The sequence below is a fragment of the Phoenix dactylifera genome, chromosome 1, assembly GCF_051530095.1.
Source record: "Phoenix dactylifera cultivar Ajwa chromosome 1, Ajwa_hap1_PhDact_Kaust_v1.1, whole genome shotgun sequence".
Classification (NCBI taxonomy): Eukaryota; Viridiplantae; Streptophyta; class Magnoliopsida; order Arecales; family Arecaceae; genus Phoenix; species Phoenix dactylifera.
Window position 1 is genome coordinate 68,322,554 of NC_143190.1, and position 20,632 is coordinate 68,343,185.

Genomic DNA, 20,632 nt, shown 5'->3' on the forward strand with positions numbered 1-20,632 from the left:
ATAAAAACTTAAGATTAAGCATGCTGAGATTGTGTTAAATTAATTATGTACTCATATTTTACATCGACATATTTAAATTCATCCATACAAAGCACACATGCTAGGAAACTAGGATTCTAGAAAGAAGCTAAGGGCCAAGTTATGTAATCTTCCCTTTCAGCTTTAACGATATAACATCAAAGTCAAAGCTTTATTTCTGGGGTTTTGTAAATTTAAGAACACATCCAAACACTTCAAGCCTGCAATTTGGTTTTCTGATAACCATCCAATATCATCCTGAACAAGACATGCAATCACACCAAGTAGATATTTTATTTTTGTTCGGCCACAAAGTAGCAGCAAATTGAATCCATGGTTTTGTGGCTCTAGAGATCCAGCTGAAACTGCTGTCTAATCATAATATACAAAACCTAGATTCAGAAGACTCTTAACAGAAAGAATAATGCATTACATTACAATAGTTGTGACATACAACAGATATAAGCCCCAAGATGGTGCCTCCGTTGCTCCTTTCATAACTTACAAAGTATACACACAGTAATAGTCAAATCACAACTTGTAACTGTGGAACCCTTTGGAGTGACTATAGTATACCCCGGGCATTTTCAATACCAGCCCAGAGTCGGAATAGTGGCTTGCTGCCTCTAAATACACCTCACACATGAAAAAATATATATATGAAAAAATTCAATCAATCAAATTCAAATACTAGAAAAGAAGATCTACCAACTACCCTGGGCTGACCAACTGATTTTGTAGGAATAGAATGATATTGTATTTACATGATGAAGATGAGGTTGATATTTATGCACAGGTTACGGGGAATGGTGGAGAAAGCCTAAAAGATGCATGGGAGGAGAGAAAAAAGGACCCAAGAAAGGATCATTATTCCTTTCTCTGTTGCAAGAAAGCAAAGCCTGAGTTCTCACGAATCAAAGGTGGTGGATCAACATCTGCTATATCTATCTCTGTCATTGACTTGGAGATGTCATCCACTGTAAATGGTATGCTGCATTAAGAAATATAAAGAGGAAGCATGTCTCATTAAGAAATTCTTGGAGCTACTAAACTTGGAACATTTTCTGCATAGATTTGGTGAAAAAGTTCACCTAGAATCATCATCCAACAAGAAAGAGCTGCCTACAGCATTATTTGAGTCCTCGGTCATCATGACTCTCATACTTGAAATAACCTACAAAAATTTAGGGAACTTGATTATCATCAGACAGAAACACTTGGCTTAAGAAGTCAAGCTCCTCTCCACTCAGGATTGCTACTGAAGTATAAACAGAACATGAATCAAAGAGTACGCCAATCAACTACACTTACATCTGAAGAAACACTATGTGTGCCATATTTGTCATCCCAATACATTGTACTGATTCTGTATAACTGTTGTATGCTAAGCACCTGAAAACAGAGTAAGATACAGATTGTAGTTAAATATAAGGATTACAGCTGAACAAATAAATGAGACAAGAACATATGAAAAGGATAAATGGAATGATCCGCACTGGGCATAGGTCATTGGTTATCTCCTTTAATGTCTTCTTGGGCTTTTGATGTATGACCTGAAGTTGGAAAGAGTTGGATACGATAATTGCTCAAAAAAATTAATAATGAACAGCAGACCGTGTTTCAATATTTAAAGGAAATGTACCAAGAATCCGACAGCCTGCCTAATATGCTTCAACTCATCCCAAGCTGAACCTGCATACTGTATGCAAATAAATTTTAGCAAAGCTCTTAATTAATGTTCTCTCTATGAAAATACACTTCAGATGTTTACTTAAAAAAGAGGGAGAAAGACAACAAGACAGATGATCACCTCTTCAGTTGCATCATAGCACCAGTGTTCTAGCTCAGCCAATCCTGCTTTGACATATTCACCGTTGCTAAATGAACAGCACTCGCGCCGAAGAAGAAGGCTACAGAAGAGTAAGAAAGGAAAAGGAGAAATTACTCCTTTATATCTTATCGCATGAGTTTAACAGCATAGGGACAACCAATGCTGAGTAGAAATTAAGATATACCTGTTAAATAGTTGAACATTGATAAATGAAAATGTCTGGGTAAAAACCTTGCGCACTAAGAATGGGGGAACCTGTAAAGTCGGCAAACATGAGAAGGTGAAAATATTCACAAAGATAAACGAAGACATTTACTACTCTGAAACATACATAATTGGCTCTCAGTGTTTTCAAGTAGTTGGTTAAGCTTTTCACAATGCTTTGCCAGTGTGCAATCAAAGCTTGCTGGGCTATGGCATTTGCTTGAGAGCGCGATCCTTTCACTAAGCTTGCACGAGATGTTCGAGGAGCCTGACATTTAGCAGAATTTTAACAAACATGCCAAGCAAAACTATTTGAGAAAGACTGGCAAGAAATTAGTTGCTGGGAATTGTGAAGTGCAGCAATTTTCATTGTTTTATTTTTCAAACAATTTAGAAAGTTCTAATAGTACCTGGATACACAAACCAAGTAGTGGGGATATCTCTTTCTTCAAATTGTCTCTTATCATTCCATAAATTTTTTCGAGGAAAGCTGTAAGCTGTTGCTTAAAAAGCAGGGCAGGATATTTGGCTTCAACTTGGCGCAAGTCATTTAATCCACCAATCAGACGACTATTAAGAAAAGGAAACCCAGCACTTTGAGGAGAGGCCCGGATACCCTAAAATAAGTGGAAAATTTTAAAATGAATGATGAAAACTGTTATGAAGAGAAACTCAAAGGGAAATGAATTGATATATGGAAAAGAAAAATTTTGTTTCTTACTTGAGACATTCTCCCAAACAAAGAAGCTGATGTTCTCCGCCTCTGTGGAGTCAAGCTGGCTGCTCCACTTGCTTTCAATGTTCGTTGCAGGAGCAACAATAATGTAGATGAGTTGGATAACCAATAGGCTAATATATCATTGTTATCCTGGGCCTTGAAATAAACGGCAAAACAAATTTCAGTAATTTGCAAAATTAGTACAAAATATGACATGAGATAAAAATTGACCAATATGACTCTGATGCAGGAGAGTGACTGGTTTAGTACGTACATACGCCTGTCTCACATTTTACCCCAAAGGTTGAAATTTTTCTTTTCTTATTCAACCTATGGAACATGAAAGATTACAAGCCTCAGCAAAAAGCAAAGATTATACAATACCTCTATGGCTGAGCTTATCGTTTGAATGATACGGTCAAAAACGCTAGTCCTTTCAACTTCAAATGATCTCCAATGAAGAAGACATTTGTATATGAGGCAAGCAGCAATAGGTCTGCCCCCAGTGAACCCTAGGTCTTGAGAGATGCACTTAATCAGCAAGTCCTGGTTTTCCTGTAGAAAAAAGGTTACAGTGATGAGAAATTGGTGAGAGAAATGGAAGTACATTGTCATGACGAATATATGGAACATTTACGGCACTATCTCTGAGTGATACAGCAAGTTATATCAGAAAAGGAAAAAAAAAAACATACCTGTTGCTTTTCATTCAGTGACTTCTGTGGTTTCTCCTCACTCTCAAGATCCTTCGGATTAGGTAAGGCAGGACTCAAATCCTAAAATTATTTTTATGGATGGGAAAGAACCCAAAAGTCTGTCAATTAACTTGATCAACAAACCACAATTGCATCCAAAGGACAATATTGCACCTACCAATGCAAGTTTAGTTTCACCATTTGGAATATTCCCATTCTCCGGAGTTCTCTGATAAGACACAACATAAAAAACAAGCATATACAAGCAAGAACTAGAAAGAAGGATATCAAAAAAGAGACCACAAATGATGCGACAAGCACCTGCAAGATAGTTGTTTTTGGACGTGCAGCCAATGCCCTGCCAGTTGGTGAAATGGAAAGTGCCTGTTGACGAAGTACTTGATTCTCTGACTCCAGATTGGATACTTTCTCTTCAAGTCTGCATGTATGGAAGGAAAGTTGACAAGTTACCACACAAAGTTGATAGGAAGTTTTAGCTTATAGATTTGTAACTAAAGTTTGCTGACTCCTAATATTGGATAGAACTAAAACTCTAAAGCATTCAACTGTCAAATTTCCATCATATTAATTGTGTAACGGAGATAAAACTGACAAACAACTCAGTTCTTATCATAATTAGAACCTTTGAACAGTTTCTTGGAGCTGATCGGCTTTTGTCTCAGCATCTTCAACTTTCTTAGCTAGTTCATTATTCCTTTCTTGAGCTTCAAAGTGTGCTTTCTTGGCTGCATCAGTTGCCTGACTTTCTGTTAGCAACAAGGCCTGCAATCATAGATAAAGGAGGAAAAGCAAGGTCACCATGTTTTCTTTCAACTAATTAGCTACAAATCTGATATATCAAGTAATTCAATAAATACACATCTAACAAGTTAGTCAAAGGTTCATGTGAATAAGCTAAAAAATGGCTCTCCACTAGTTAGCTAAATTCATTTCATACCACATATATATTTGCTTGTCATCTAACAAAGTAATTATCAGGCTACCTCGGCCTACATCTACATGATTTAGTTGATTACTTTTCTATTAAATTTCTGATTTTACTCACGTACTCTCATGCATAAAACTATGAATCGCTAGCACAGAAGTCAGTGATCCTACCTTCAGGTGTTCAACTTCAGCAGTCAATGAATCAATCTTTTCTGTGTCCTGAACTAAGACAGGGGTTTCCTTGATTACTGGCGGTGCTTCTTCAATAGCCTTTCGAGCAGCCTCTCGTTCCCTGGTGAGCGTGGAGCTTGCTTCTTCTAGCTGCAGCTGCATCTCATGCAACATATCCTGCAGCTTAGCAATTTCTTGTGCTTTTGTCTCCTCTAGATCAGTCTGCATATTGGAACCAAACATGATTAAATTTCAAGATCATATTCTGCATGGACAGAAAATGGACATGTTTGATGAAGTAATGCAGAAGGCACATCTGTCTAGAGCATGAGATTGAACAACAGGAAAAATAAGACACAGTAGTTACTCTTAATCGTTTCTCCAACTGCAAACGCCATGTCAATTCCTCCACACGCTTTTCAAGTTTGTCTTTTGCCTCTTTGAGGGCTCCTGTTTCTCTTGCAGCCTGGATACATTCAAATAAAAATAGTTCAGATTTAAGCCTCATTACAAAACATAAATGCATCTCAAAAGTGAAAAGAGACAGGAATTAGACAAAACCATTCGGAGCTTTCTGAGCTCTCTCCTTGCAAGTCTTTGTCTCCAAGCACACTGATAAGTAAGTGTTGCTGTCCACAGATTTTTGTAGTATGAATAATCTCTGTGACAACGCCATTGAGCCTGCATCCATAAGGAAAAGATTCAGCAACAGAGGCTTCATTGTGAGGGCAAGTGAATTCAAGATGCAAAACCATTCATAGAAAGATAAAAAGAAAACAGCAGATATGGAGAAAAGAGTGAAACCATTCATTAATAGTGAAAAATAGCAACATCTTGGTACTGAAAGAAAACACACCTGGATAAGAATTGCTGCTTTGGTTTGCTTTTTGAATCTAAATTCCTTACGAGCAGCCATTGCCCTGGAGCCTGTCTGCAATGTGATTGCAGATGATCTAAGTGTTGTATAAGATTTCCTGGCAAAATACCGACGCAAATTTTTCTGAATTTTCAGTGCTGCAGCTTCCCGTCTCATGTGCTCATACAACTTACAAGCCAATTTTCCTGCAATTAACAAAAAAATAGAAGAAAAAATGGTAATTTAACATATTGACCATAGACCATGCAGACCAGAAATAATTAATTGCATTATGGCACTTTCAATAGGAAGACAGCCATGCAGCATACAGAGGCATATACTTTAGGGTAGTGTAAAGCAACCATCACACTGTATTTGCATTTTTTTAATCTAAATTAGGAGTATACCTCTCCAACGAGCTTGCAAATGAATAGCAGCTTTACGCAGCATAAGGAATTCCTTGCGAGCAATATGTGTACGAATCTGTCTCTGAATAGTTCTGGCAGCTCTTCCTAGTACCTCAGCTCTTCTAGCATCCAATTCAGCCATCTGGCCAGCTCTCAGAAACACCTTGGCCTTTCCTATCTGCCAAAGCCAACCATGTCATGAAATGCAAGAAATTGGCATTTGAAATAACAATATAACTTGCAAGAAAAAATGACTAAAAAACAAGGGCAGTAGGATATTAATATAAATCACAAAATATAACAGAGTAAAAATACATTTATTAGAAGAAACAAAATAAACGGAAGACCAAGTGGTTCCTTTTAGGCATGCAGAATTAGATTACTCGATTTAAGATGTCATTTCAAAGTATTCAATGCATACAGGGATAAGCTGGAGCAAAGTAATCCCTTTATCCATTCGATAAAGTGATATGTTCTGTCTTACTTTCTTCATTGTACTCAAGTTACTTAAATAATTCACAAGCCACTTATATGAAAGATATAATAGAAATCAGTACCAGTCGATGCAATTTGATAGCAAGTAACTTACTTGGTAACCTTTGAGTCCCATTTTATCCAAAATTTTTAGGCACGCAACTTTGTCATCACAGCTGAACAGTAACAAAAACACTGAGTTGATATACAGCTGAAATTTAAGCATAATTAAGTACTGGAAAACTGCACCAAGAATGCATGTTTCAAATTACATAGGACTTACTTTCCTTCCAAAACTTCTGGGGCAAGAACACCAAAACGATGAAGAAATTCATAAAAAGTTCTTCTAGTTGGATATCCAGCACAGCTGATCCTAATTGCTTCAAGAACACCCTACAAGTATGAAAATATGTATACAAAAGGAAAACGATTTTAGATAATGAAAAGCTTGTAGAGAAAGATGTAGAATGTATAAGGCATAATGAGAATAAAGTCAGTTGCTTACTCCACAGCGAAGCTGATGGATAATGTTGAAGTTCTCAAAAATAGCAGGTTTAAGGAGATTATTTGGCTTCACACATCTGATGTAATGAGGTTCTGTAGAGCTTAAGGTCTCCATGAGAGATTGAAGTTGCAGCTGAAATTTATTTACAACCGTCAGTCCAAAAATGAATAAAATAATTAGTAGCTAATCAGATCAAATATTGTCATTTTCAATAGTCAAGCATAAACATTTCATTTATAACATGTATAGATACATATTCAGCATAGATACTAAACTAAATAAAAATATGAAATAATAAAAATATTAAAGAGGCATATGAAATTCTAAGACGACAAAAAGATAATGCTTCAAGTATTTTCATTTTCAGGATAAATAGTACGAGAGAACTTATCTCCAAGGAGATTATAATAAAAAATAAATAACATATGAAGTCTATCTTACTTTAAAGCGTGACCCAATGGAGGAAAATTTGGAAGATTTTGATGTCTCCTCAGGAAGTGGCGGAAATAAACCCGCTACAAAAGGACAGTTAGATGCATTCAGTAAATCCTGGTGTTCTGCCACCACATAGTCTTTGTTTTTATCTAGAAATTGATTGGCTTGATATGATACCTGCACAGAGCATAAAGAGATTATGAAGGAAAGACGAAAACAGTTCATGTGAAAGAACAAGATCTTTTGAGCACAACACATACCTCCCCTGCATAATGGGAAATGGTAAAATCAGTACGAGAAAGCTTTGGTTTGCTGAACCGCTTGTTGTTTTTAAACATTTGATACAATTTCTGAGCAAACGTTTCGTGTGTTGACTTGGGAAACATGCTGATTGGCACATCATAACACAAGATAAGCAGGGTTACATACTGCAAAGAATAACATATGTCCACAACAGACATTGCAAAGCATGTATATTTGGGAGAATAAGAATTCAAGGATTGCTTTGAAATTTAAATGTCAGCACTATGCAAAGCTAAGAAGCGTTTGCCAACCACTAGACCCCAAAAGATTAAGCTGTTAGGGAAGAGGTCACTAACATATATCAGGCCTTAACACCCTTCCATACATGCAGCCCGGATCATGCACGTGAAGGCATGAATGAGTCAAGAATGACTCGAGATAACAAATCAACAAACTCAAGTAATAACCGGGAACAAGTCAATATGACAAAAGGACTCACAAAAAGGGGTAAAATTGGCCTGAATGGGATTTGAACCCATGAACATTGGCACTGAGACCTTGTTAAGTAACCACTAGACTCCAAAAGCTTTATATCAGGCCTTAACAAGAACAGTTATGGTGGAGACTAGCAGAGGTAAAACACCAGCCACTTACCAGGCTTCATCAAGAAGTGCAATGATTCCACCAGGTTTCTGCACAAAAAGAGAAAAGTAGAAGCTTTGTTATTATCACTGAATCATAAGTTGGATCCATAAAATATGCATGCAGATAAATATGTATCATAATAGAATTGATAAGTTAATCCAGGGGCTTGGATAATGCCAGAAATAAAACAAAACACCCTAAAGATTCATGGAACAGGAACTTTGTAGGAGCATCTTGGAAAAGGAGTTTCAGGATGCTTATGTTTGCTAAATATGGTGAAACTTGATTCCTATATCGCATCTAACATACTCCAAACTGCCATATCCAGTGGATACAGTAGCAAGATTGCCAGATACGAACTACATGTTAAACCACAGTGGTTAAAAATGGTGATGATCACAATGGTGACAGGTGCTTAAATGGTGATGATTGTAGCCTTAGGGATGATTCCATTTATGGTGGCTTTACCTAGATGGGCATATTTCTAGCTATCTAACCATAGGGCAGTTTTTAGTTTTAATTATGTCATGAACAGAAATGAATACCCACAAATTCACTCTGGTGTTACCTCAATAGGTAACGATCTGCACTATTACAACAGAACTTGTGGACATTATACTCATGGCGATTATAACCAAAACTCTATCTTAATAATGGCAAGGGCAGGTTACATAGATGCCCTACCATGCACAGCTGACCAATTAATGTGTGTATCCCTGGGCCCAGGAACTTAATATGTTGTTATGTCCACCTTTACAAGTGTCAAGATTATTGTGCTGATCAGGATGATGATGATGCATGTCAACCTCATCAAAGTGTTACATTATGGAATTAGATTGCTTTTATTGTTTGTTAGAAGCAATTGATTTTACAAAACCCAACATATGCATTCACTATACATCCTTTCAATTTATTTGAAACTTAACAGTTATGAACACACATCCTTTCAATTTATTTGAAACTTAACAGTTATGAACACAAAATAAACATGGATCATATTGATGATTGATATGATATTCATTTTGCCCATCAGCGAAATAAATGATTGGTGGCTCTTGCTAACTGTTCAAAGAAATACAGGTGGTTGATAAGATAACATGAAATTTTAGAGCCTAATTGATTTTTGCAGTATTTCAAATATATCTCCACAAGTGAAATTATTCGTAAATAATTTCATGCGTTATATTGCCTTTTTTGCATTAATCAAAAATATATTTTATTGAAGGACTTTGTTGAAATTAGCCTGCACGATTTCATTAACTTCTGTGTAAAACATTGTCCAATATGAGACTGCTAAGTTCTTGTCCACAGCTATTCCAAACAAGGTCTGCCAAATCGTGTTGTACCGCCCGGTTCATGCAGTACCAAACCGATCAGGTGCCAAACCGGGTCAGTTCGCTCTATAAAAACCGGAACCGGTCATTTTTGGGCTAGAACCGGACGGTTCCGTCTGGTTCACGGTGGACTCGGTGCGAACCAATCGGTTTGCACCGAGTCAAGCACCGTGGCATTATTGTCACAGCCCGGCCGCCATAGTGTGGCCGCTGGCTTTAAAAGTCAAACATCACCGAAGGGGAAGGCCCGAGAAGGCCTTCCCAACGGTCAGTCCACACAGAGCCAAGACTTCCCCTTTCCAAAAACTCCACAAACAACACTGATTAATGCTATCAGAAGGAAAAGCCAAGGCTAAATAAGGTGTGCTTCCTCTTCCCTATCTCCTTTCTTCCTTTTCGGGAGGGGGTGACTTGAAAAAATAGCTCAAATATTACAAAAAAGAGGAGATTATGCCAAATTTTTCGATTTGGGCTTGATTTTTGTATATGTTGTAGATCTATGGACGATGCACATGCTAACATAAAAATTTTAATTTTTGAATTATAGATAATTTTTAAAAATTATAAATATATTTTTAGATTAAAAAAATATTTTTAAAAAAAAATAAATAAAAATAAAAGAACTGTAAAATCAGAAACGTATTTAGAGACATCATTAAGCAGTGGTGGAACTACCAAATGGGTAGGGACTTGCATCTAGTAAGTAAGCAAGAACATTGAAAATTAGACTGTTCGTGTACTTGTACAACTTTGCTAAGACGGTCTCCTCTGTGTGTAACATACTCTCTGAACCCTCGGTTCTAGTACAGCATAACTGAAATTAGTATGGATGACGAACTTCTGGCCGCTCTATGTAATATCATATACAAGATGGAGCTTGATCCAGAAGTCGCGGCCCTATGTCTAGAAGAGATTACTTAACTTAAGTGGCATATGTAAGTTACCTGGTATCTTGTATTATTTAACATAATACAACACGGTTCTTTTTTACAGACCAAATTATTTAGATAGGGCGGCGACAGCTTTGAAGTGTGGGCAACTGTTGTAAGCAAGACAAATATGAATCCAGGTATGTTACGCATCAAGAGGACATTTAGTTGGTATTGGATGGTTACTAATATGGTATTATCTTATATCTATGTTTTTCAATGTTTTTGCAGCTGAATAGTAGATTCATTTTGGACTGTCCGCGAGAAATCTTAGGCAGGTAGCTATGTGGATCTTCTCCCAGACGGTCTCCTCGAGTAACTATGAGTGCAACTAGTCCACCTTTGCCCTCATCCACAGCAAGCGAAGGAACCATTTGACACAGAAGCGCCTCAACGACCTTATATATATTCACTACAATCTGAAGTTGAGGCTGAAGTGCATTCAAAAGGAAGTGGAGCACAAATATACAGATCCGATCCATAATGCTTTCGTTGATGATGAGGATGATCCTATGATCGGATGGCTTGTGAACCAACAGCATGAGCGAAAGCTTGACAAGCCAGAATCACCTCCACAACCGGCCAGCTTTGTAGCCAACGAGACTAGGGTCGATGCAGGGCAATGAGCTGAGCGCAACATTCCACGCATTCCTACAGCTAATCAGTCACAGCCACAGGAAAGCCAGTCACCACATGACTCTGTTCGAGACATCCTCTCAAAGATATGATCAAGAGATGATTAGACAAGACCACTATGCTACCCGGTTGACTCGATCAGAAGGGCTATATAACCAAACAGAGGGGCACGAAAGGCAAGAAGGCAGCTGCCCAGCAGACCAAAAAAGAAAAACAAAAGGCATCTGCAGCCCTAATAGAGAGGGTCGAAGAGTCCTGGAGCAGCAGCAATGACAGTTCTGGTGGTCATGAATCTGTTGGCCATGGAAGAAATGGAGTAGGATCCATAGATGTATCAGGTTTCGAGCCGTATACCGGATCCTATTATCCGCAGTCACAAGCAGCCTATGACCCATATAGATATGGATATGGATATGGTGCGTTTGAGGCATTTTTCGGTGACTACTACCCTATGCAGCCTAGAGCATCTTACGGGTCAGATTTTGCTGCCAGCATATTCGGATGAGCCCTTTACAGTTGTATTATCAATTAGAGGACACCTCTTAGAGTCAAAGCTTCAGCGAGAGATCCGAGAGTGCTTATAACCCAGCGCGCTTCTCATGGGATGAACATACAAAACTACAACGCCGCTTGGTTAAAAATGTGTGTTGATGTGCCTCCTGATTATACTAATGATCCGGATATCTACGAGAGGCATCGCCACTCGATCTGATTTTAGATATCAGTATGTATGTTGCACTTTAAAAGTATGTAATTGATTGTATCTTGATTTGAAAATATTTTATGTTGTTCATTTTATGATTTGTTTCTTTTTAAAGCAATAAGATGCATCATCTAGAATAAACCGAAATCACTGATATATCAAAAAACATCAAAAAAAATCAAAAAAATCAAGAAAACATCAAAAAAAACATCACATTAAACTTAAATTCATAGAAAAAGTTCGAAAAGAGAAAACTACAAAAAGAATAGGGTGTGTCAGTTCGTGAACTGACACGCCCTACCGGTTCAGTCGATTCGACTCAGCCCGAACCGGTACTGAACCGTACCGGGCGCCGACCGGTACGGATCCCGGAATCGATTCGACGGACCTTGATTCCAAACACCGTCCAAACTGAAATTTTAGAACACTTGTTCTATATATAAACTATTACATCAATGCTTCACCAATCTCCCATCCATCTTTCTTCAAAAGCATAGTGTAAAAGGCCAATCTTATGATTAAATTAAATAATGGAGTGCTCCTAGGGCAGACTTAAGTAATCTGGCTACCATATGTCAAGAGAAGGAAAAAATGCACCTTCTCAATTAGGTCCAGCACATCTTGGTTATCAACAAACTCAATGTAGCTCCAGTTAATCTCCTCCTTGGTATACTCCTCCTGCTCCATTTTAAAGACATGCTGCAAGGACAACATCATTTGTTAAAAATAAAATTGTAAGAAAAGCTGCCTGAAAATTAAGGTCAGGATTTCAGGAAAACCTGGTTGAAATGTTGTTGCAGCTTTTCATTTGTAAAATTGATGCAGAATTGTTCAAAACTGTTTCCCACAAAATGCATTAATTTAGGTTTACAAAAATCAAGGCTAATGATTAATAGTTTCTCAGAACACATACTGCACATGCACTTGCATTTCTCTGTAGATGGCTTACCTATTACATTTGAAACTTTCAAAACCATAGATATCAAGAACTCCAATCAGTGACTTTGAGTTTGGGTCCTGCCCAATAGATACATTGATTTTATCTACCAGCCTGCAGATATTATAATCAGTCATAAAATAATATCATTTACAAAAATAGTAATAAGAAACTCTGAAATAATGAGAAATCTTCCAAAAAACTTCTCAGATAACAGATAAGATTCTTGGTTCATACCAATCAAATAGGCGGGAGTATAACGTTTTTGCTAGACCATCCCTGCTGACAATTGCTGAAGAAGGATCAAGACTTCTTGTAATAACTTCTTCTGGTGTTACCATCACACGTTTAATTAGTGCATCTTCCAAACCTTTGGCATCACATCTGCCATTGAGCATTTAATTATGGAAGTTTGTTAAATTGATAATTCATCAACATTAAATTTGGTAAAGTAATTTCAAATATTTCAAATTAACAGAACAAAAGAACTTGGACATACACCAGCAGTTCAGCTGTCATGTTGAGATGGAACCTTGACTTCTCATCCTTAATTACGGATGAATCTATCTCTGGCCCTTTTGCAAATTCTATATTTCCAAGATGTAGTATCGCAGCTACAACCCTGAATATTGCCTCCTGAAGACAGTTACATTATTAAGACAATAATATTACTATTAAGCAATAGAATAAAGTGTACTCAATATTTGCACAGCTTTATGCCTTGAAAACAACTCATATTGCATGCCTGTTCTTGCTCGCTGATTCCAACTATATCCATGGCCCTTCTAGTTGCTAGATATTCATGAGAATCATTAACCCCATCCAACTCGAAGCAATTAGACTGATTAAGATAATGGAATGATCTAGGATTTCCCAGCTTATACTTTGCAATATCCTGCCAGTTTGATAATACTGTCATATTCCTCAAATTATTCCACAAGTACAATTAAAATGTACAATAGATATGGAATTAGAGAATAGAGACCTCAGGTGGGGCCGCACAAAGAAGGTAAAAGCAATGGTAATTTCTCTCGGGATCGTTGATTTGGCAGACACGAGACCTTTCAAGCAAGTAGGTTCTGATAGCAGCACCTGATATCCTTCCACTTTTGTCAAATTGAATCTCGACGAACTTACCAAACCGACTTGAACACAATTTAATGCACAGAGATGAGAAGAGCACAATTAGCCGATTGGAATTAACAATTATCTAGTAACAAACAGGAGAAATAATTTGCTACAATTTTCCACTAATAGAACTATCTGTTTTAAACCTTGAATGGACATTTAAGAGCATGTCACTGTTGACAAGAACACATTTAACAAAAACTTACCTTGAGTTGTTGTTTCTAATGGTTTTGGCATTCCCAAAAGCTTCAAGAACTGGATTAGACTGAATTTAGAATGAGAAAGCATTAATCCAGGCTGAACCTTAAATGCCATTTGTTGGAAGTGATGGGAAGAAAACGAAATGTTGTGGGAAAAAACTGAATTTCATGGGACAACTTTTTCCAACTTACTTCCAATACTTGTTGTTCAACAGTCCTTCCTTCTACTCCAGATCGTCCACCCAAGTATGCCAGATATCTCATGAGCATCTTTGTTGTCTCAGTTTTACCAGCACCACTTTCTCCACTGACCAAAATGGAGTTGCTTTTTCCTTCATTTATCATTGCCCTTTTTTATTTGAAAAATCCAGATCAGAACCCACTTAGATACAACCACTTGTGGGGAAAAAAAAAGATATGGAACATCACCTGTAAGCAACATCTGCAACTGCAAAAACATGAGGGCTTAGCTCCCCAAATGCTGCTCCTTTATACTGTTCCATCATGTGAGTGTCATAAAGATGAGGCAGCCTTTGAAAGGGGTTTATTGCAATCAGTATATTGCCAGTGTATGTCTGAGAATGCAAGAGAACCTAGTGTCACGAACAATCCTTTTTTCCAGTCAATGACTTTAACATTGTATGAAAGACATGATAAACAGCTTACATATATTTCATTGAGTTCATAACGGGCAGCCAGATTCTGCAGTACACCAGGTTCGTGCAAATATGATAATTTTGTCATGTCATCCACACCTCCAGGTGGAGCTTCTGTATCCCTGGGAAACACCTTCGATAAATTTGCAACAACCTGTATGCAAATATTAACCAGGAATAACCTCACTAACCATAAATTTTGCAAAGATTTCAATGATACGATTACTGATTATACCAATTCAAAAAAGAAATTTAAACACCAATCAGCTATAGGTCACGATCTCATTATATATCTCATTTCTTTCCCTTTTTTCTTCCAAGATAATCCTTCGATATTTTCCTTCTATATTCGCAGTCATCCATCTAATTGTCAACTTGTGGACTGTCAAAGTTGAACATTTTTTTGCAAATTTCCAAAATCTCATGATAGGAAAAGATTATGGAGAAATAATATTTTGTGAGATTAAAACATTATAAGAGAGGATTGAGGACGACAAAAAAATTACAACGGTTTACCTCAGAAAAAGTAGAGAATTGTTTAAGACTATAATTAAATGAAGATTCATTTTTTCGAGAAAACATGAAGATATTTGCTATACTGAACCATGATAAACGAGGAAATAATGATACAAATGATTTGTGGAATCCTCAGGGAGACAGGATATCTTTTCAATACGCACTGAATATTGCAGTTATGCAATAAATACATTTTAAAAAAACAAGAAAGAATTTGTAGATCAAATTTAAACTAACAAACATGAAAAAATGAAAAAATAGATGGTATTCTAGGATAATTTTCATTTGGAACAAAATGATGAAATGGCCATGGGTTGTTCTATGGTAAATGAAATTAAATAAGTCTTCTCTTTATCTTTTTATTGTTATAACCAAAATTTATTTTAAAGTTCAAAGGGTTTGATTATGTGCAAGAATAATTAAACCCAATAACAAACTTTGTGTGACAGGAAAAAACATTTGTAGAGTAAATTTTAAACTAACAAACATGAAAAAATTAAAAAATAGATGGTATTCTATCATAATTTTCATTCGGAAATGGCCACGGAATGTTCTATAGTAAATGAAATCAAATTAAAAAGAGACCATCTAATCCTCAACTCTCTTACCTCTCTAAGGATTTGTTATCTTCCTCAAGAAGTCTTCTCTTTATCTTTTAATTGTTATAAGTTATAACCAAAATTTATTTTGAAGTTCAAAGGATTTGATTATGTGCAAGAATCACTACACCCAATAACAAATTTTATGTGACTTTGTTGTTTATCATATCTTTCTGATGGTATTTTACAATTTATCTAAAAATAGACTGAGATATTGACTGGCTCTAAATAGGCTACATCTGCTATCTTGGCACATTCTCAGCTCCAATACTTTCAATCAACCCTATGAAGAATGGGAGAACATGATAGATGGACCAAATCTACAATTTTTTGGAAGAAGAAGAAGATTCTTATAATCTCTCCCTAATGTAGTGATCACAGGCGTGCTGTTTAACCCCTCCATTCTGACTTGAGACAGCAGATGTCCGCCCAATCACTCCATACTCCCACTCAACCTCTAGCAAGGATTTGCATGTTTTGTAGATCACAGCCATTCATTTACTTGAAATTCAGGTGAGACCCACTTGAAACATCTAACACACCTATCATCAGTTTGCAGCACCAACTGAAATATGAGGGAACATGAAATGGCATGGAAGTAGGAGGCAGAAGGTATGATGCTCCCTCTAACGAATATGCATCACTTAAATCTTCATCTCATAATTATGACAGCAATATATTACAGTAGGAGAATTGAAAAAGAAAATATATTAGACAGCCAGTAAAACAGTAGATAGATTGCTAGAGGAGTAAACCTACAAAGCAGCAAGGTACATCATTAAAGAATAAAAATCCTATTGCTTTGACTTTAGTAAAACACCGGCTAAATTATATTTAATTAAGACAAAGTACTTCTGCTGCTGACATAAGAAAGCACAATTAAAAAGTTTTGTAGATTGGACGATAGTAATCTACAAGGATTTTGAGGAGGTTGTTCATAGAGTAGCAACCAAAATTAACAGGTCTATAGTTTGCATACATACCGTTTTTCCATTGGAAGTACGCACATGGACCTCACTACCATTGATCTGAAAAACCTCCCCATCTATCCAGGCTAAAATGGGATCTTCAATCCATACATGGGAACCTACAATAATGTTAACTGAGGCTGCCTGCAAAAGCATGTACAAACCACAATAAGTATAAAATACATAGCATGTTAGAACTCCTGTAATATACAACCTCTAAGCTAGATATAAGACCTGATTTCGTTGATAAAGAAAAGGGTTCAGATTGTAGGTGTTTTCATTATATGATATTTTTCCAAATTTTGTTCTTGCTTGCAAAATGCAAATCAACTGCATCTGTAAAAGTGTTGCTAATCAATTGCATATCAAGTAATAACCAAGCTCCGGTACTATTACTGCGTAATTTAGTGTACAAAAACGTAGTCTGGAGCATATAACAGCACATCTAATAAAGTCACAACATACTCAAAATTAACTTCTAGTGATTTTTTTGAATTTCATAATAAGTTTTTCTAAAAAAATCTAAATCACATAATTGAAAAAAAAAAAAATTCTAGCATATGAGTTGTTAGATGTGATAGGCCCATTGACTGTGTGCACTGTACCATGAATCATGTTAATTTTCATAACAAAAGAAGCATGCTAGAATATAATATGGCCATGAACAATAGAACATTGACAATATCTTCACATATTGTTGAGTACTGTTTTGAATTTGATGTCATGCCAGCTAAGAAAACTTTAAAATCATGACGTACTTTTTCTGGTATTCTTGCACTCGACATGCATGTCATGCATGCATTTTAGTCCATCTGTATAATATTTTGTATACTGGTTATGCATATTGTACATGATGTATTACCAGGTGTGCAGCACTACGTTAATCGGGCCCAAAATCATGATTATCCACTCAAATCATACAATCTTTAACTATCATGATAACCACATTTAACATGTTAGTGGCAAGTATGGGTTACTGGTTATATTTACTCTTTTTTTTGTCTTAATATGCTGTTCAACCAGGCAATGGGACCACCTTATTGCATGTTGCAATGACTAGGAGAAAGCAGTCATCATCCTCCTTCCCTTGATCTCCTACTATAAAGGGTATTTTTCTATAAGGCATTTAAAAACTTATGTCTGCCATGCTCGCTATTAACGCAAGTTATTTGTGCTACGATTTGTTATGAATGGTTATGGACTGGGTATCTCTGGATAGAGTGATTAAGCAAGACTACTTGCTCTGCAGGAACTTTTCAAATGTCCTGAAGATTTTGGAAAGGTAAGCACCATTTAAGATGTGGACAGGAAAGAGTTTCAGAACATGAAGAGAGTTGCTTGACCTCGCCCAGTGCTAATTTTTTGTTCAGACAGAAGGCCTTGGCCCCAGAAGCTTTCCAGAAATACATAGGAATGCCATGGTTTAGCAGTCTTCCCTGTGAAAAGCATCTTACAAAGAGAAGACCAAGTAAAACTGCCTCATTCCTCAATCTTGTACAGGATATTTGGTCTCCTGATGTGATCATCAGATATGTCAAAACTGAGAAGATGAGGAAAGTTTCATTATTTATTTGTTGCATACCTTCCTTACTGGTGGGACTCCGATATGATCTTTCTAGCATATACAAGAAATCTTTGAATTCCTTTTGGGAAGTCTGGATCATTTGTGGTCCTAGGAAAGCACCTCACATGTTGTTATTGCCACAGGGAAAAATTGGTAATTAGGCTCTATTAGGTACATTTGCATATGGACTCTAACATTTCCCTGGATTTTGGTGATAGAAACAGGGAGACATGTAGGACTTCATGGCATGTTCACAACCCTAATTGATGAGCTTCTTAACGTCTGGAGCCATGCCCGCTTGCTAAAATGAATTACTAGTAGGATTTAAGTTCCTCTATGGTTTGGTGAAAGGCTTGGCGAGTATTGATGTATGAATGAAAGGGCAAGACGCAGCGTGATCTGTAAAACCACAAATAGACTGAGGGCAATATCGTCTCATCTCACTACATTGTCTGCTACTCCCTTAATTGAAACTTCTCGTATGGTGTATCAAGGGATATCAAAGCTTCTAAAAGGATGAAATCAATTAGAAAAATCCAACCCAACTCCAGCTTTAGTTATTGCATGTCTTAGCTGGCAAAGAAAACCTCACTCTAGCTTTACTTCTCATTTCATTTTGCAGGGGGTGGATCTATTCCCAGGCAATTCAAGAATTAGCAAGTGATCCTCTTGATAATCAATCTGAAAAGCCCTTCTGCAAACTAATGTCAAAATGCCCGACCATCGACAAAACCCAAAAATCCGCAGCATTAACATCAGCCATCGTATCATCATAACAACATTAAAATATCAAGAAACCACTCATGGTCCAATCGTCCGATCCCAAATAATCCGCCGCCTCGCCCCCTACATATCACTTTTCAATCCCCAATTAGCCCTTGCACCATATAAATCGCAACCCGAATCCCTAGAATCATGGCGACCTTCTATTTCGACGAAGAGCACACGAAATCAAGAAACAGATAACACAATATGAAATTAAGGCCCAATAACAGAAACAAGACCGAATAAGATTTCAGACACAACGCGAAAAGGGATTCAGGTTCCGTACCATAGATCATCCGACAGATAACGGGCGATCAGATCGGAGACGGAGGAGAACCGCCTCTCTTTCGACGCGACGATCTACGAAGTCCTGGAGGAGAGGGGGGATCGTTCTTGGAGGATTCCGAGGCTTTTCCCCTTAGCCTCTCCTCACTTCTCTCCGCGTCGCTCTCTTTCTCTCCCTATCTTCGAGTCGCTGTTTCTCTCTCTAGGTTTCGGGGTGGGTCGTCAGAAAAGAAGAGAGGCTTCGTGGTCTGCTGCCGCTGCCGTTAAAATGGGACATGGTAATTCTAAATAATAGCTCTAATTAAATAAATGACGAAAATGTGCTCTGAGTCGGCGTTCGGACAGTATTTTTTTTAATAATGTATATAATAATAATAATAATACCTGAGACAAAGACGTGGAGACCATATTGCCCCTTCCGTATACGCGCTTCTCGCTACGGTCGGGTCTTGGGTCACGGAATGACGAGAATACCCCTACGTGGCTTTAAAATCGGACGCCCTCTTCATTCCATGGTTTGGGTGGGCCGTGGCCCAGTTGATGGGTCGGACAAGCAAGAGATATCATCTACTTGGTGATATCTTGTAATAGAAAAATGCTAGAGTTCACAGGTCATATTATGGCTCAATTCATCAGTCTTGTGCGAAAGTGTGGTTGGTAGAGCAATATGAAGAGGGTGGACCAACATTGCCTCTTTCTGTGCATCATGCTCATGGTATCTCAAAAGCCTATAGCAATATTACACTAGCTTAAAATTTCTAGCGTGCTTAAACGAGACATGAAAGCAATATAGGCCGGTCTAGATTATGCTCGGCGTATGTTGCTGGCTAGTATGGTACTGTTTAAAAAAAAATCGGCTATGGTCATTGAATAGGTTCAACAGATTATTGGCGGTGTGGGCAAGTGCCGCCCTTTGATCCAAGACATCCGAACCATAGTCGGTAATGGAATGGCTTTTTAGGCTAAGCATGTCCATAGAGAGGCCAATAGAGCTGCAAACTGGATAGCCTCATACGTGGCCAACCATTCTGAAGACACTCTTTGGGTTGGGGAAAGTGAGCTGCCTAATGCAGTCCAAAATATACTGTATTTTAACCTTTTTGGATTATCTGTACTAGAATTGTATGAATCATCTGGTTCAAAAGAAAAAAAGAGTCATAAAAAGACTATTAAGAATGGAACAAGAATCATAACCTCCATAACCAAAAGGAGGGCACCAACTTGACGTTGTCATTGTTTTTCAGACATGTCATCTTTTCGAC

General features: G+C 37.3%; 1 protein-coding gene across 3 annotated transcripts; it reads right to left on the bottom strand.

Annotated features, from left to right (window-relative positions):
- Nucleotides 1–427: 427 nt before the first annotated feature.
- LOC103696269 (myosin-17-like) lies at nucleotides 428–19,650 on the bottom strand. 3 transcript variants are annotated; one of them, XM_008777832.6, is made up of 39 exons: nucleotides 19,372–19,650; nucleotides 16,772–16,900; nucleotides 14,684–14,827; nucleotides 14,447–14,592; nucleotides 14,210–14,366; nucleotides 14,024–14,082; nucleotides 13,675–13,834; nucleotides 13,435–13,584; nucleotides 13,189–13,325; nucleotides 12,927–13,073; nucleotides 12,702–12,803; nucleotides 12,532–12,589; nucleotides 12,350–12,451; nucleotides 8,160–8,197; nucleotides 7,523–7,649; nucleotides 7,269–7,439; nucleotides 6,828–6,959; nucleotides 6,606–6,715; nucleotides 6,438–6,498; nucleotides 5,849–6,026; nucleotides 5,442–5,647; nucleotides 5,147–5,266; nucleotides 4,953–5,051; nucleotides 4,586–4,807; nucleotides 4,110–4,249; nucleotides 3,788–3,905; nucleotides 3,645–3,695; nucleotides 3,467–3,547; nucleotides 3,156–3,326; nucleotides 2,775–2,927; nucleotides 2,464–2,670; nucleotides 2,181–2,321; nucleotides 2,034–2,104; nucleotides 1,829–1,928; nucleotides 1,661–1,717; nucleotides 1,515–1,571; nucleotides 1,330–1,410; nucleotides 1,110–1,192; nucleotides 428–1,009 (listed from the first exon to the last, which is right to left on the bottom strand). In XM_008777832.6, the coding sequence occupies exons 1-39, from the start codon at nucleotides 19,372–19,374 to the stop codon at nucleotides 886–888; spliced, it is 4,593 nt and encodes a 1,530-aa protein (XP_008776054.4). In that variant the 5' UTR covers nucleotides 19,375–19,650; the 3' UTR covers nucleotides 428–885. The 3 variants fall into 3 exon arrangements, with proteins under 3 accessions (XP_008776054.4, XP_088566888.2, XP_088566891.2); XM_088710762.2 differs by lacking the exon at nucleotides 19,372–19,650 and having other exon boundaries at nucleotides 16,772–16,912; XM_088710765.2 differs by lacking the exons at nucleotides 13,675–13,834; nucleotides 14,024–14,082; nucleotides 14,210–14,366; ... (2 more) ...; nucleotides 16,772–16,900; nucleotides 19,372–19,650 and having other exon boundaries at nucleotides 13,410–13,548.
- Between the last annotated feature and the right edge of the window lie 982 nt (nucleotides 19,651–20,632).